The following is a 17,774-nucleotide window of genomic DNA, read 5'->3' as shown; positions in this document are numbered from 1 at the left end:
GTATTGCGTTACGGTTCGAAGTCGAGTCAAAATGCGCAGTCCAAATAAAATAAAAGTTCTTTCGGCTGGCCCTTATATTTTTCGATTACCCACATCTAGACAATTTTAGTCATTACGGATGAGGGCTAATTGACATAAATATCTTACAGTACTTAAAGCTTTGTTGTCGTATTAAATTTTTTGGTAGTTTCTTCGAGCCGATCAGACACAATCAGCTGAATCTATTTTTTGACCTGCCTTAATTCTTGTGAATAGCACGCACCTGATTTTGATCGAATATTACTAAAATAGTAAATAATAACGTTAAACAATCGTATCAATGATATTATTCTCGTCTCGTGAATACGCGTTGACGTTGTGAGCACATGCGTTTTTGGGAGCTTCCCACCACCGCGACATCCTTGGGATCGGCCAAACAGAAATAAAATTACTTTAAAACGATTCTACTATATCGTAACTGCGCTCGCATTCCCTGTCGAGCCGTTTTGCGCCTATTTTCGTAAAGTCTCGTAGGAAAAACCCGCTGCTCGTTCCGGCAGCAGGAGTTAGTGTGGTGGTTTTGTGATTTTTTCGTCGTTGCAGGATGGGAGGTGAGACGGTTTCGCCCTGATATCCTCGGAAAATGTTCGGTTTTAAATACTAAGACCTTGTGACCCTGTTTCCTTGCGCACTTGCATACTTTTTGTCCCGGTTTTTCTCGACATCGATTCCCCCTTTTTTTTAGGTTATATTTTTGAGAATTTCTCCGAATTGGCGCTTGATTAAGTTGTTGGTGGTGAATTTTCGTCGGAGGTAGTAGGGATTTTGAAGTCCTTTATAAAAGGCAACAAATAACATCCCACCAGGTTTCTGTCATTATGTAACGTATTTTCTTTATTCATCCCACGATGTTAATGTTTTTTAAATGTCGTAAAACTTTTGGTATTTGTCGAGGACTGACCTGCCTTACGAATTATTTATAAGCAAACAAATTATGTCGTATTTTCTGTCTAGCTAGCAATTTTAATTATAATTTCGGATGTTTCTTTTTAATTGTATACCAGTACTGTTAAATTTATCGATTATCTCCTGAGAATTTTAAAATAGACCATAAAAAAAACTACCGATGGTCAAGTTTCAAATCGAATGTATTTGCGCTAAATTCCGCATTCGAAACGATTCCGTTTTGATTTCATGATGAACCAGAGCCAAGAGATTTTGCGATTTTTATGTGGGAGATATTTAAATTTCCAAAATAGTTTTAATACTGCCGTCCAACATTGTAACTAAAAATAAACCTATGGGTTACACGTTGTGTATAAACACGCAGTATTCTAAAATTAATTTAATTTGCGATTCGCATATTTATTGCCATTGGTGTATTCGGCCAGCGAAATTCACACCTATAAAATCACTAAATAAAAAATTAGAACAAAAAACGTGGCAGCTCTGTTTTTGTTTGGAGCATCGGCTCCGTGGGCTGTTCAAAATGCCGTATAATGTGTGTAGTGGTTAAAGGTCTCCCTATCAGCGTTTCCAAAATTACGACCAACAATTTATTAAAGGTTTAGTTTTTATCAATTTTTGTTCATTGTACGGGATGTGATATTTGAACGTAAATTATAGAGTGTCCTAGAAAAAATATTTCAATATTTCCCCTCTCAATTAATTCTCTGGTGGTTTATATAAATTATTATTATTATTATTATTATTATTATTATTATTATTGTGTCTTTACGATAGGCGGAGTATGACTTAAAGGGCGCTTTTGAACCTTATGAATATAATATATTTTTTAATAGGTTTTGCATGGGTGACGTTGGCAACAAACGATTCCTACTCATTGGGGGCGTTAGTTCTGGCACATTCTTTGAAGCAAGCTGGAACTGCCCAGAATTTAGCGGTTTTGGTAACGCCGGGGGTTACCGGTGCTATGAGGTAACTTTTTCTTTGAAATAAAAGATCTTCTGTAACACAAGATATCAATGGCACAGAATTATTATATTTTGATTAACCATTTCGTTAGTAAATTTTACGAATATCTTACGTTTTTAGATGAGGTAATGGTGCCGTAAATGCCGAATCGGATTAAACTTTTATCAATGATAAAAGTTTATTTATAGCTTATAGTAGCCGTCGAGTTAAAAAAAAAACTAATTTTTGGCATCATTTCAAATCATTAATTATATTTACGCCCCAATAATGTTTAGCGAAGGCGCCGCTCTATATCGGTTATGCAACATTTTTTTTAACGTTTTATTTTTATCGGCAAAATGTTAATTATGTGACATATTTATCGACTTTCTCAATGAGCTTGTGTTTGTATTTGCCGCACGGCACTGTCTGCAGAACGAAAACTATTTAAAGTTTCAGAAACTTTAAAATAGACAAAATCGTTTCTGTTCATAGTATTGATCTCACGGTTTAAATTACACCGATTTTATTTACACAGAAATTATATTTTCATTATTATTGAAGGGTTCATTTCTTTTTGGTTTTATAATATAGGCAATACAAGAACGATATCATATTTTGAAATAGTTGTTTATTTCTCGTATCTTCTAACGTAAAAATATCAATGTATACTTTAATTTAATTTGATTAAACAATGAAATAATCATATTCGATCATTTCGATTGTTTCTCAATTATTTCGCTAAGCAAAGTACATTTTTTAAAATTAAATTAAATGATTAATCCTCCATTATTTTGTTAGCGTATATTATATAGATATATATTATTATGTAGATAACTTATTACTTTCACTAGATAAAACGAAAACTTAAAAGTTTGGTTATTGTACTATGGTGCCTCAATTATGTTGTTAATATTTATTTCCTTTTTCGCGAGATTAAACGAAATATTAAGTGCAATTCCTTATGTTTATTTACAATATTCTTTCATCAGGTATAAAGCATAATTGATGAGCGCTCACTAAAATCCAGAACCCCCCACTTTTTATATACATAAGTAAACTATGAATCGAACAAATTTAGAGCATGTTTGCGATTTTTTATAGTTTTGTTGTAGAAAAGTCCTTCAAAATCCAATCCATTTAAATTTGCATGATTTTTTACTACGCCATACTAATTATATTTGAAAAGAAACCAGTAAAATATATTTTCATTTATTAAGATCCATTTTACCTTCAATTACTTCCACAAATTGTGTGTGTTTTTTTTTTAATTTTGCTTATTTCGAAAAAAGCTGTTATATAGATAGTATAAATCTCGAGATAAGTGCAATATTATTAATAAGTAACGTGAAAGTGGCGTCCTTAATTTTCGCCACCTCCTTTGGTAATTTTACCATTACCGGTTTTTAGGGAAAAATTGTCGACCGTATTCGATTTGGTGCAAGAAGTCAACGTTCTCGATTCAAGGGATGAAACCAATTTGAGGTTATTGAAAAGGCCCGAACTCGGCATTACGTTCACGAAACTGCATTGTTGGCGTCTCACTCAGTACGACAAATGCGTATTTTTGGACGCAGACACGTTGGTATGTAGGAAAAAAGATAAAACCGGACTCGACGTGTCGGGTTCCCGGTATAAAATTAACCGGATTATAGGTGCTTCAAAATTGTGATGAATTATTCGAAAGGGAAGAGTTTTCGGCCGCTCCCGATGTCGGTTGGCCCGATTGTTTTAATTCGGGAGTATTTGTTTATCGTCCTTCGAACGAAACCTTTGAGAAACTGATCCAATTCGCTTTGGAAAAGGGAAGTTTCGATGGTAAATATTTTTGGCAGTAGAACTATCGAATCATTTAAATATAGACCTGGGAAAATGTGCGTATCGCCTAAATTTATGTAAATGTTTTGGCAATGTTTTGTGTTGTTTTTGATTTCGATATTAATACAGTTATGTACAAGGTATGCTCCACTGTCTACAGCTTTACTAAAACGGAATAGTTAGATTTTGAATAGTACCCGCAGTTTCCAAGCTACGAGGGAAAATTGAAAAATTGGCGATTTTAAAAAGTTCTTAATACAAAACATATTTTTATTCTCTAAACACTTTCTCATTACGTTTTATCAGAAATATTATTAAATGGCGTTTCAAATTTCAAGTCAAAGTTTTGTTTTATTGCATATTTCTTGTTTACTTTTATCAAATTTTATTTTTGACATGTTTTATCTCCCAAAATCATTTTTTGGTAATACAGCTATGTTTGTTATTTAGTTTTATGAGGTTCTTCAGGTAACAATAAAACTAATTAAACTAGAAAATCATATTTTGTGACAATTTGTTAATAACAGTGTCTTATTACCAAAAATCTAATAGATCCTCCTCTCTTAAATTTTACATCATGATTTCGTAAACGCTTCTTTGAAAAAAAGTTTGTTTGTTTAGTAATTTATTGACAAAAATTATACATAGTTGCCAGTTTCTCAATAGTATTGTATTTTAAATTTAAATTAAATGTCAAGGGCGGACTGCGAAATATCCTACGAAAATCAAATTCTTTGATTTTACTAGTTATTTCCCAGAACATTTATTCCCAATTTTACAAACAAAAAAGTTATTCAAAAGTCGTAAGGCTCAAAATGAGCCGTTGGAATTTACTTAAATGGTGTCTCAAGCTTAAAAAACTACAAACAACATTGAAATTTTAAACAAAACAACACCACGTATTCTTGTGCATTTTTAACTATGTGATTTTTACTTGTATGTCTATTCATTCGTTTCAAATTTTGAGTCAAAATATTTAGAAATGGTTTGAGACTATTCTATTCTAGAAAATATTTTACCCTTTTTTATTTACTATATGATTTCCGTTATTTTAAGTTCTGCATTTTTTTTTTCGTCTACAGTTTTTTTTAATTGATTTCGTATTGCATATAAGTAGGCCCGATCCTGGTACGCGAATGCTTCGAAAGAGCTAGATTCTTGGTTACTATAAATAGGCGGTCTATCTTATTTTACGATTTATTTCGGTACTCCCCTAAGCAAACGTAAATCCTGCATAACGTGTTTCAAGTGCATCGAATGCATCTGCTTTTACACTTGGCCAGATGCGACGTCGCCTGTTGGCGCGTACCGAAGATATTGACCTTGAAATTTCTATTCTCGACTTACCCACGATACGGCAATACCTGAATTTGCATTGCACAACCGCGTTCCGCATTTTCCCTAAGAAACCCTATGCGGACCTCTGGTATTTTTTGTTTTTTTTTCCTTTATTTTTAGGTGGAGATCAAGGTCTTTTGAATCTGTACTTCTCCGATTGGTCACACCAAGATATAAGCAAACATTTGCCGTTCATATATAACATGTGCTCCACCGCTTCTTATTCGTATTTACCGGCGTTTAAACAGTAATTATAACTCCGCCATTACCCCAGGGCTTTTCATTCATTTTTGATATATTTATTTATAGGTTCGGCGGCAACGCGAAAATAATCCATTTCATTGGAGCTACCAAACCATGGTTGCAATATTTTAACCCGGAGACCAGAAAAGTACAGCCCTCAGGGGAGTCTAGCCATTTGCAGGACGTGCTTCAGCGTTGGTGGGACATATTTTGCTCTCTCATTCATCCTCAGCTCACACCCAATATGGTATGCAGTGTTGATTGTTTCTAATTTCGTGTAAAGCGCGTCGAATTTGATACAAAAGTGCTGACTTTCATGATAATAATGTCGTTTTGAAATTAATGCAAGCATCTCACGGAGTTTCTTTCGAACAGTGAACTAAGCGAGGTGAGTCTCGTATAAATCTATAAATTTCGTGGAAGTCAACTTTCCATTTTTGGTACGTATTGTGTGTGGCTTTTGAGTGAAATTATCTAATTTTATCACGACTGCGCATGCTTTTGGCGTATTAATCGGCACATTTTATTTTTTTTCTAAAAATACGTCCTTAGTAGAGTGCTTTCACGGATTGACTTGTTAGACAGCGAAAAGTTAATAAAAAAAAGTTTTACTGATATAGTCGAGTCAATTCGTGGGCGCACTGTATACGCGAGACGATCTATCCACCAACAAAATCCGGCATGATGCAGCACAGCACAAGCCTTTGTATTTCGAGAACAGTTGGCCCGCAAATTGAAATGTGCATGGCACAATTTCGTCCGTTTAATCATTTTTATCTTTGCGATGTTCCTAACACGTTCCTTTTATTTTGTTTTTTTTTTCTTTCTTTTGCATGCTTGTGTTTTCTCAGCCTCAAGGCCGGTCGCAGGAGAACGTTTATCCCGTGTACCCGTCCCAACCCCCACCCGAATACGTTCCCCCTTATCGATTGTCATCATGCGCGGATGACTATGAAAATGTCTGGGATCCGTGGGAGGAATACGATCAGAGACAACAGTCTAGTAATACTCAGCTACCGGTCTCGGTTTCGCACGCACAGCCTAATGAATCTCCAAATACAAGTGCTGGTTTTGTTGCTGAACATCAGCCCGCATTTTATAGTCAACCGCAATCGCACCAATCACACGACTTGTACCATATTAATGACGTCGTAGCACCTGATATTACACCACAAGTACATTACCAACAACACCAACAAACTACTCACGTAGAAGAGCAAATTAACGAACCACACCACGAGCCTTACGTACAAAGTCACCGTATTGAGTACACCATTCCCTTACCGCAACCCGACCAAAATTCCTATTCGTCATCTTCACCTGCCAGACACTATAACCAGGAAATCGAATTCAATCCTCCACCATCCACAACACATTTTCACGATAACTCGATCGGTTACATTCCTTCCAATTTCGAGAATACCCTAGAAAATAGACCCAGAACTCCGCCCCCTGAAATCCAGACCCCTTGTTCTGCTTCCGAGCTTGTAATACCGACCGAATGCGAGGCTACGACCACCGCTTCCAATGACATTCCCTTGAAAAGCGTGGAAGATAACGAACGAAACGACGATGTAAGTATATCTTGTTTTTCATCGGATGTTCCGCAATTTTATTTCAACGCTATGTTACTGAAGGAGAAAAAATGTACTTCAATTAAACAGTTGCGAAAAATGTAGTAAATAGACAAGCACCAGCAAGGCCAATAGTTGAGTTTTCAGCTTGTCATTCTTAATCGTATATTTCCTTTTTTTCTAAAACCCCAGACGAAAATACAGAATACCTACTGTCAAAAACAATTTTAAAAAATAAAAAAGCTTTAAATCGCGCCACCTCCAGTCTAGTTTTGGACACGCTGTATTGCTTGTTTGAGCTTTTCGTTTCTTAACAATGTTTCTCCCTTTTTTTTTTCAAAAATTCCATAAGAAAATAGAAATACCTGTTTTCAATACATTGAAAAGAAAATAGAAAGTAACGAAAAAATTACTGCAATAATTTTAATTCATATACACAAAAAAGTGTAGTCAAATTACAACAATTTGATGAAGTTAAAAGTGAAAAATTGCTATTAAATAAAATTAAAAAAAAATAAAACGCCTTTTCGAGATTTTGATTTTTTTCGAATTTTTTTTAGGTACCGTCTTCATTCTCGTTTTGGATACTCTGTATCTGAATAATTCGCGTTTGAGTGTCAGCTTGCGATTATAAACAATTGAAAAGAAAAAAGTAACTTGAAAAAAATGACTTGAAGAATTTTAAATCATATTTTATTTTATTTTTAAATATCGTTTAATTGCAAAAAATTGGATACCATTGGTTGTATAGAAAATTTGTTTGTAAATAGGGACCAGAAAAAAATTAAATTCTTTTTCGAGATTTCTGTTTTTTTTTTTGGATATTTCACGCGTAAATATGGAAAACCTTTTCAGGCTGGTTTGGCAGGAGCTTTTGCCCAATTGACGCTTGGTGTAGCGAGGACGGCCGAGCAAGACGCTTTCGAAAGTCTGATGAGAAAACAAGCTTGGGAAGTCGGTAATATCGATTATTTAGGCAAAGATTCGTTCGATAATATTTGGAGCAAAATATCGGAAACGCTGGCTGCCGTGGCTACTCCGGAACCCACTCCGGAACCCACTCCGGAACCCACTCCGGAACCTACCCCGGAACCAGCGATCGCAGCAGTCACACCGACTACCGAAGCAACAGGTGTGACTAATGTTTAGTGTTATTGCGATTTTGTTCGTGTGGGGTTATACGCTTTTGCATGCTTTTCTTTGTGCGGATTTTTTCGATATTTTTTTAGCATCCCTTGTCGTATTCTCGGCTTTTGTGTATGTGCGTTTCTATAATGGGGGTATGTATCTAATCACATGTTATTTTCGTGCCGCTTCATTAACCAGAGGCTCCTGGCGACGAGATTAAGCATCGCAACGAAAAGAAAGTTAAACCGACAAAAAAGAGCAAGAAAAGTGCGAAAAAAACTTAGCAAAAATTGACGCTATGGGATTGTGAGTTAACGTCGTTTGCCACGATAAATTATTATTAATATTCCAGCCGCTTTTGTTATGTCGCATAACGCTTAAATATTGTTTTGTACATTATAAAATAATAAATCGTTTGTTTAACGTGTGTTTTCCGCCTATACCTCGATGTCCAAATCGTTCTACGCTTTCGGAATAGTCCTCCCTAGCATCCGAATCGCTCGCCTAGCTTGTAAAATACTAATCGGTTTATGCGGCGAAAAATTTTAAAACGAAACGATTAAATTGACGTTAAATAAATTTTACAGCGTCAGAAGTAGCACCGGAAAGAGTACCGGATGCAGTAGATACTTCTAAAGCTATACCGTTACCGTCTGGTAAGGAACCTATTCAAACACTTTCGGATGCGCCAACACAAGCACCAGTAGAAATCATAGATCAACCAAAGCCCGTCGCAACTACAGAGACTGAAAAACCAAAGAGTAATATAGAGGAACCTAAAATATCAGCTCCCGTGGAATCCTTAAGTTCTCAAGGAAATTTGGCCTTTCAAAAAGCATCTGTTGAAGTCGCTTCACCTCCTCAACCCGCTGAAGTTCCTAAGGAAGCGAAAGAACTGTCAATTTCTGAACCGCCTACTAAAGAACCGCAAAAAACGGAGTCTGCTAATTTAGAATCTCCACAAGTCTACCAATCACAAATTTCTCCCACAGAACCACCGAAAGTATCTGAAATAGTTCCTAAAACGCCACCGGTGGCAGAAGAACCAGAGAAAATTGAACCAACAACACCCGCAGCCGCAGACGAACCAAAGAAAAGTGAAGCTACGCCTGCATCGATCGCAGCAGAATTAAAAAGTGAACCAAGAGCAGCAGCGATCCCGGAAGAATTAAAAAGTGTGCCCACAGCACCCGCGAACGCAGAAGAACCAAAGCAAAGTGAACCAATAGTAGCCGCGGTCGCAGAAAATAAGAAAAACGTCGATACCCCAGCAGCTGCGGTACCCGTGGTGTTGGAAAAGGCTCAGGGAGAATTGACAAAAGCCAAAGCACCATCGGAACCTCCTAAAGCGAAAGTGATAGAGTCCACTCCTCCTACTACTCCAGGTTCGGCGCAGGAGACCAGCGTTCCAGAAACACCACCACCTGCATCAACGGAATCATCATCTGCCCCCACACCACCTCCGCGAAAAGTCGACAAGCCCAAAAAGGCCGCAACGAAACCAAAAAAATAATTTTTGGTTTAGCGTTTTTTTTTATTATTTCTTAAGGTTGCCAAATAAAATGTATTGCCTGTGTGATCAATTTACGATTAGTAATCCTTGTTTTATTTATTTTTTATGAGAAGTATTTTACCACTAATTTCACGCGAAATATTTTTGTTTTTAATAATAAAAATATTTAATTAAAGCGAGTTTTTTTTTAATCTGTGATTGCGTATCGTAGATTTTTAACGTTCAATGGCGTTATTGTCAGTGAATGAATATTTATTGTTAAGGTGAGTATTTGGGATTTTAAAAAAAAGTCCAAATGAAGTAAATATGTTTTATTAATAGAGAAACTATACTTTTTTTTGCATAAAAGAAACCAACAACACAATGTTTTTGGAAAACCTTATTTTCATTCTATGGCCGTTCAAAATAAATAATTTTGCTTTTTAAATCATTTGTCTGGTTTCGAAATTCAATTCAATTTTGATTTGAATATTCGGTTATTACAACTACAAACTAAGGAAGTACATATAATATAATTAGAATTTATTTCGATTATTCTAGCGCAATTGAAATGCGTTAGGAAATGTAATAATAATAGACTTTTCATTTTTATGAATTTTTTATTCAAATTGATAATCAACAAAACAATAGAAATGTAACAAAACGGTAGATGGACAATTCAAAATCGAGATCGCTTGTAATTTTCGCAAAGCTTACCAACTAAAGTTTTATGTTTCAATAGCTACCCTAAAACAACGATTGCTTAGAAAAATTATATGTATATATTGTAATACTATGATTATTCATTACATGAATACTTTTTTTAGATGTAGATACATTGTAATGAACACTTATCATTTTTTAACATTAATAACGTGCGCATGTTATATTACATGTATCTACATGGTTTATATTAATGAAAAAGTTGATGCGAAATTAAAGGAAAGCATAACCTTATACAGTCACATTATGTGCAAAATGTGTTATTTGTGTTTCACAATATGGATTGGAATAGCTTCATTTTATCACTCATTTAAAACTTTTTCGAAAAATTCCATATAATATAAGGTATAATAGAAAGGACTGTATATTTATTATTTTACGAAAATGCACTGTGTTTATGTACCTTAAAATTAGATGCACCAATCTGCTGATGGAACGGCATTCGTATAGTTTGCATTGCAGCAAATTTAATTTAAATAAATTTACATATTTAAAATGCGAACAACTTGAGTTATTTTTTGTTTTGTGAAAAAGCTGTAGGGTATTAGAAACAAATTTAAAATATTTAAATAGCAGTTGTCCGTATAAATATATTTGTATCACTTTGCGTCGCGAATTATGGAAAGCTTTTGATGATTATTTACTTAAACTGCGATGTCGGATTTCACTTACAATTAGTCCAGGATAATAAATCCAAACAACTAAGCCGGTATTTTCTAAGTGCGCGAATTCATTATTAATATTCTGATGAAGCTATTGAGAAGTTCCGCGTTTGTTTGGAATTATTACCCAAAAATCGAAATAATTTGCTTTTCTCCTAGATTACTGTCTGGGAACAACAGCAACCATAGGCGATCACGAAACCTAATATCATAAACTTTCCAAACCCGTAATAGTCATATAAAATATTAACAATATATAGATGAATTAAGTCATAACGAAATTGCGATAATACAAGATGATTGACACTTTCCTTCAGAAATATTTGTCGCAGGTGAAACCCAAAATTTTGTTTAGCCTCCAGATTAGTGAAGCTGACTAAAGCTACCGACGAAATAAGTGTCATCAACCATCCCGTAGGTAACAGCATTTTAAATAATAGATTTTTTTTGTGTCATTGGCGTGGTATGAGTGACATTTCATTCTATTTTTCTCTAACATTTCGTGGTTATGCTATTTTGTCGGTGTTATTTGAAAATGTCACTCATACGGTGGCATTTTTGTCTTACAATATGAGGCATACAAAAATGTTTAAACCTTTTTGCAGAAATTATCCCGCCGCCCCTCCCGCTAGCGGTCCATTAGCATGTGAAGTTAGCTTGAATATTAGCAGTTGAAGAAAGCACCATTTTCTTAGAAGTAACTTAAAAATCACTTAACAGTTTTTCTTATTGAATTCGGCCGGCCGTTTTAGAATATCCATTTCGACTCGCAACAATGCATATTATTTTGTAGTTACTAACAGCTCCTAATACGATTTGTGCACAATATTGTTGCAAAACATGCCTTTGCATACTTTATAGCCCAAATCTGAATCGGATGCCGATAGATTTTCGCTCCGGAAATGTTTCTGCCATGGTTTTGTACATCTGTATTTCTAATTAACTGAAAGGCAACCGAATCAGAGAATCCAGCCTCAGTATTTTAGCAAACTGAACGCGTTCTACTTTGGATTAAAACAACGTCTCATTGAAGAGCCCTTATAGAGCTATCCAGCGTTTAAATAAAATCCGTCCTCGTAATTTCAAAAGTGTCGCCGGATTTTGAAATTAAAAGGGGCCTAGTGGAAAAGCCGTTGTCGACTGGGCTTAGATTTCCGATGAAATGGAGAATTTTGGGACCAAATCTCCGTTTCTTCCGTCGACAATTCGGCTTTACGTAAAGGTTTGTCGATCATACAACTTTACTCTCGATAGCGTATCGCTATTCAAATTACCGTTCGGTCAAAATTGACAGTCGTATGAGCGGCGAAGCAGCTGAAACTTGAATCGATACCTTCTCCACCAACTACACTTACACAAGCTCATCCACAAGACCGTTTACCTCGGCGAATCGAACGATTACAACAACGTCAGTAGATGTTTGAGAATGACCCGAGATAACGGCCATGCTTCTGGCCATTTTGTGGCGCGACATTGGTCGTGCTATGGAGATGTTGGGGAGGGACGCAGCCTGTCTCATACGTCTGCCGACCGTGAACTAATACTGGGAGTCCGACTATGGATCACCACTTTGTGGCCATTTCTCTCTACTAGAACAGCCGTTTGTCGCGCTTCCGGTTCACCGTCACCATCTCCCTCCCCTTCGTCGCCGGATTGATCCGGGGCTCCCCGACTCCGTTTATGTTTTCTCCATGCGTTTTGTATGAGCCTCGCGCAATATTCTTCCCTTTGCCGCCACAATGTGGTGCTCACTTGCTCGTAACCGACTTCGTTAGGCCGCGGTTGTACTTCGCTAAGTTCGGCAGTTTCGTCAATGGCGTTGCCTTTACGCGCGAAGAAGTCTTTCGTAAGCGCGTCTAAAATATCTACACAAAACATCAGATCACCCTTGCATATGGGAATGTCCATCGAAACGATTTTGTATTTGTTCGGTTTATGGATTTGGAGAGGCGGTTCCAATACGTCCAGGAAATCGGAAAGTTGATCGTAACGAATGTACTGGGTACCGTCTGGATCGAACTGTTGCCAGATTTCGTAGTACATGTCGTAATCGTCATCCGTTAGACCCTCTTGGACATCTTCCGTGGCTTGAGAATAATTTTCTAATATAACAGCGATATACATGTTTATAACAATTAAGAACGATATCACTAAGTAGCTGAGCAGGAAAGCGATGCCGATTGTAGAGTTGCCGCAATTGCCGGTCTCCCCGATTTCGTTGTCGGGTTGTTTACAGTCCTCTTCGTTTATTATGCCGTCCAGGACACCGTCCCACCCAGCGGACGTTGACATCTTGAAAATAATCAACGAATCAAAGTCGATTCAAACAAGTTTTCTAATTTTGGAATGATAATTTCTATTCATGTTCGTCAAAATAATCAAAAGATAATTTTTAGACCAATCGTTAATAATTTTTTTCCGTGCACCTCTGTTAATATAAACTTCCTTCTTTTCGCTCCCAAGTAATTTCCTTAATAATAATTCCGATCAAGAATCTCTAAGATAACACATGTACAGTTTGTTTTCAAATTTACACCAACCTTAACTCACGATAATGTCTATTTCTATATTTTCACTAGTGCTGTAACACTGCAGACTTCGGAAAATATGATTAAAACGATTTGCTTAAAAAATAAAAGATATTTTTTGAAAATTGAACTGAGGTGGCTTTTACTTGATGAAAATCCATTTATCAAAATAAATAAGAACTAAAAGTTCAGATTTTCACGAAATTATATATTATGATATGACAATTGTTTCGACAACACCGTGTCTTTATCAAATGTTGATAAAGACATGGTGTCTCTTGGGTCTGTCATCACAGAAAACAAGAAACAAATTGTTAAACCGAAAGTATTCTGTCCAAATAAAACTTCTGAATTATATGTGCTGCTGTTATTGAAGCTTTGTTGTTCAAGTAATAAGAAAATAAGTGATTTTGAATGGTCGGGTCAACACATTTGATTTTTTTATTCAGATACGGATAACCCACTAATTTGGAAAACTTAGCTTGTTCGAGATGGGCTGTGAGAACAAACCTAAAATGCCTAGAAACTTATAGTCAACACAAAAAATCTGTGCCTATTCATTTCGCATTGTTCCACATGTGCAAGAGATAAAGTATTCTAGTCAATCGTGCTGCAGTTTTAACGCATAGAGGAAAAAGTAAAAACGTATTAAATTTAAAATGTGTTGAAGGTATTCGAGCTGTATCGACCGATTTTTGTAACCGACTCACCTGAAATAATAAGATCATAGATTGTCCGAAGGTCTTAAAGTTGTAAACGTCATCGAGGCCGCTTTTGTCCTTGACGTGCATAAAGAACGACATCCCGAAAATTGCGAATATGAACATGACCAAGAAGAGCAGCAAACAGATGTTGAAGAGCGCAGGCAGTGACATAGCGAGTGCGAACAGTAACGTGCGTATTCCTTTCGCTCCTTTAACCAATCGAAGAACTCGTCCGACTTTAGCAACGCGCACTACTCTCAGCAACGTGGGCGAAACAAAGTATTTCTCGATAATGTCACTGAGAACTAGACCTAATATCGATAATATGACCACCACTAAATCGAAAAGGTTCCATGGTTCCGTAAAATAGTGATAACGCAAAGCAAACACTTTCATGAGGCACTCTGTAGTAAATATAACTATGAAAATCATATTCAGATAGTCTAAAACTTTGGTGAACGTCTCTTTTTGTTGATAGTGGTCCATGGTCATCGTTAACATATTGAGTCCTATGAACAACATGATGATCATGTCGAATTTTTTGTTGGTCACTATTTCAAACACCACCGCCTGAGGCTTCCACTGCAAATAAAATAAGAAAGTTATCGTTTATAATCGTTCAGGGTATGCCGTTATTACTCTTGGCCGAGGTATGGCTTTCATCGGCTTCTTGGAACCCATCTTCTTCATCGCGTTGTAATATTTCTTCTGATCCTCCGTCATAAACATTTCCAACGATCCACCTGCGTAAAATTACCATTAATGTTTTTGACGGCCGACAACATAGAAATTGTTTTAAATAAATAGCACTTATCTTTTTCTTCTGCTCATTGAAGTTGTCGATGATTACTCCTATGAACAGGTTGAGGGTGAAGAACGAACCGAATATGATGAAAAACACGAAGTACAAATACATGTAGATGTTGGTCTCTCGTATGGGTTGCTTGTTCAGCTGTAAACAATATTAATCAGTGTCGTGTATATTGTACTAGTGAACGTTTGATGTACTTCTCGGGAGTCGATAGCGTCGTTCATGATCTGGATCCATCCTTTGAATGTTGCGACTTGGAATAGACAGAGATACGCTTTACCGACGTGGTCAAAATTCATAGGGGAGTTGTCCCAGGAGTAGTTTTCCGCTTTGCAAGCGTTGTAATCGGGGATAATTTCCCAGCTGAGTGTGACCTTGTTGTTGTCTACGCACTGAAAAAGCATAAAACGGCCATCAGCATATTATAATTTGATGCGAAATTAATTACCTTGTGATATTTTCCAGCGAATAACTGCACACCCATTATAGCGAATATAAGCCAAAATATCAAGCATACTAGCAATACGTTAAAGATAGATGGGATAGCTTGAACTAGAGCATTTACTACCACCTACAACACAAATGTCCGTTTCATTAATGGATTTTGCGGGAAAGTAATTTCGTAAATACCCTCATTCCTTGCATCCTCGACATCGCGCGTAGAGGCCTTAAAGCTCTAAGCGTTCTCATGGTTTTGAAGGCTTGAATGCCTCCGGCGCCGCATAGGGATGCAATGAAATTGATCAGCGAAACCATAACGATTACGAAATCCAACCAGCACCAAGCGTTGGTGAAGTATTTTTGAAAACCCAAAGCCAGCCACTTAATCAACATTTCGAAGAAAAATATCACGGTGAATATACGATCCATATAGTAAAGAATATCTTGCAAAATGGGCCTCTGTTGTAAGTGGACATCTTCAAGCGCTAACGCCAGACTGCTCAGAAGAATCATGGTAATAACGGCGGTTTCGAAATACTTGTTTTCGATGAGGCGAAACGTCTTATAGCGCAAGTTAGCCCACCCCTGCCAAAATGGCGAGTCTTCGTCACCGGCAAGGAACGGAAATTTTTTGTAACAAGTTTCGGGAAAGCAATCGGCGGAATATTCGTCGATGATTATATCGTCCGTTGCTGCGTCTATAATTGAATCCTCTTCTAATTGTCCTTGACTGTCGGATTCGTCCTCATCCAATCCTAAAATACGATGATTCTGCGTAAAAAGTCGCTTTAATATTGCCAACAACTTAAAAATGTAAAACGTGGTTAGTACTGCTTAGATTCCAATGCTCACTGATAGTAAAATATTAAACGGCGCTTTTTGCAATATTAACGAAACTGTCAGCGGAAAGAGAATTTCAAAATCCAAAACCCAAATTTTAAATCGGTGCGGAAATCAAAGGAAGGTTTAATATATTGTTTATTTACTTTTTATGACGGCAGTGGATGTGGAATGTCCTGAGTGGTGGTCCTTGAGGGTAACTAATGAAACATTTATATGATTTAGTTAAGACAGACTGAAAGCTCGCAACAGCATGGTATAGGGTTTGATAACTAAGCATTAGGCGTAGCAATTACATGGACGTAAATTATCCTAATTTGAAGTCAGCATTTTATGTTTGCATTTACATTCAGTTGCTTACCTTCTTCAATCCCCAGTTCCTCTTTACTAGCATCGCGTTTTTCTTCATGATCGTCCAAAATGTCGGCGCTACCTTTGTGACTTTCATCTTTAAATCTATGTTTATGACTACCGTATGATTTATTACTAATTTCGTCGTCGTCTAAATGTCCAATAAAATCGTGTTCTAAAATAGAATTGCCAATGGTTTTACTTTTGTTTATATTATTTAGATTTTTGCCCCTCTTTGAATTGGTTTTAGAATCTCCATGTATGGTGAACTCCATTCCATCTCCGATGGTCACTTCTAGTCTATCTTTAGGACTCTTCTTATCTTTAAATATAATTCCGTCTGCTAAAAGTTCATCACCTTGTATGTCTAAACCACCATCGCGCGTATCTACAAAACAGATTTCTTAATTCGACTTTTCGCGATATCGTAGATTGTAGTTTAACAGTTGGAATGAAGCTGTGAATTTGTAAACACGTAGTTAACCGTTATACACCATGCTCTGACTATATACGTTTCTACAAAAAAAAGTTCGTGACTAAAATTAATTAAAATTGACATTTTAAGTTTTCTAACAAACTTAAGCGATTCATTTATTTTTGGTGCTCGGGTGTAACTAACGGCACTGAATAGTACTCCACCGGCTAGACGTGATATCGTTTTCAGCGGCTGATAAGCTTTTACTCAACGACATTCAATGTCCGCAGTATCTTTTAAGCATAAAAATAAAAGACCGTTTTTTCTGTACTCTCTAGTCTAGACATGCTTTCTGTTTCTACTGGGCATAACGTATCGTTATAAGAAAGTTCGTCGTTAGTCGTTTCGATAATTGATTTTTTAAAAAAGTGATTTGTGACGGACAAGGATATCCTGTAATTGAATATATACATGCTAGAACCTCATCGAACTTGAAAAGCACTACGGTTGAGCAACAAGCATGAATCCATCTAGCTATGAGATTGTTGGATAAAAACCTTGGTTCCAACTGTTGGAGGGTCCCTCACCTGGCGGCTGATCGGATATCTGGTTCGTCAGCTTAAAACGGACAAGTTTTGCAAAATTCAAACAATTCATCTTAATCCAGTCGATAAAACGTCCAATTCTGTCAAAAGCCTCGGCAATTTTGTTAGTATCATTATCTGCGGTTGGTGCCGATAAACTTGACGAACCAAAGTTACTCAAAAGCAGAGCCAAGAAAAGGTTAAGAACCTGCCAAAATATAATCGTGAG

The 17,774-nt window shown here is 36.5% G+C and overlaps 2 protein-coding genes across 7 annotated transcripts in view; one reads left to right on the top strand and one right to left on the bottom strand.

Annotated features, from left to right (window-relative positions):
• The first annotated feature begins 425 nt into the window (after window positions 1-425).
• Window positions 426-9,682, top strand: LOC132708804 (glycogenin-2-like). Of its 6 annotated transcripts, none has more exons than XM_060681391.1 (9): window positions 426-590; window positions 1,782-1,917; window positions 3,304-3,478; window positions 3,549-3,711; window positions 5,170-5,296; window positions 5,359-5,539; window positions 6,144-6,866; window positions 7,722-7,998; window positions 8,193-8,538. In XM_060681391.1, exons 1-9 carry the CDS (start codon window positions 584-586, stop codon window positions 8,276-8,278), a joined length of 1,875 nt encoding a protein of 624 aa, XP_060537374.1. In that variant the 5' UTR covers window positions 426-583; the 3' UTR covers window positions 8,279-8,538. The 6 variants fall into 6 exon arrangements, with proteins under 6 accessions (XP_060537374.1, XP_060537368.1, XP_060537371.1 ...); XM_060681385.1 differs by lacking the exon at window positions 8,193-8,538 and adding an exon at window positions 8,582-9,682 and having other exon boundaries at window positions 427-590; XM_060681388.1 differs by lacking the exons at window positions 6,144-6,866; window positions 8,193-8,538 and adding exons at window positions 5,642-5,680; window positions 8,582-9,682 and having other exon boundaries at window positions 428-590.
• Window positions 9,683-10,086: 404 nt separating this feature from the next.
• LOC132695821 (sodium channel protein para) overlaps window positions 10,087-17,774 on the bottom strand; it is a 29,113-nt gene continuing 21,425 nt past the window's right edge. The window contains exons 21-29 of the mRNA XM_060660323.1: window positions 17,549-17,753; window positions 16,557-16,934; window positions 15,545-16,110; window positions 15,363-15,485; window positions 15,112-15,306; window positions 14,918-15,055; window positions 14,743-14,850; window positions 14,110-14,685; window positions 10,087-13,163 (exon numbers count right to left, since the gene is read on the bottom strand). Of these exons, the coding sequence (XP_060516306.1) occupies window positions 12,387-13,163; window positions 14,110-14,685; window positions 14,743-14,850; window positions 14,918-15,055; window positions 15,112-15,306; window positions 15,363-15,485; window positions 15,545-16,110; window positions 16,557-16,934; window positions 17,549-17,753 (3,066 nt within the window). The 3' untranslated portion in view covers window positions 10,087-12,386. The remainder of the gene's footprint in view (window positions 13,164-14,109; window positions 14,686-14,742; window positions 14,851-14,917; window positions 15,056-15,111; window positions 15,307-15,362; window positions 15,486-15,544; window positions 16,111-16,556; window positions 16,935-17,548; window positions 17,754-17,774) is intronic.

The sequence above is a fragment of the Cylas formicarius genome, unplaced genomic scaffold, assembly GCF_029955315.1.
Source record: "Cylas formicarius isolate icCylForm1 unplaced genomic scaffold, icCylForm1.1 PGA_scaffold_12__32_contigs__length_19106922, whole genome shotgun sequence".
In the NCBI taxonomy this organism is placed as follows: domain Eukaryota; kingdom Metazoa; phylum Arthropoda; class Insecta; order Coleoptera; family Brentidae; genus Cylas; species Cylas formicarius.
The sequence above is the reverse complement of the archived record's forward strand: the minus strand, read 5'-3'. Positions and strand labels throughout refer to the sequence as shown.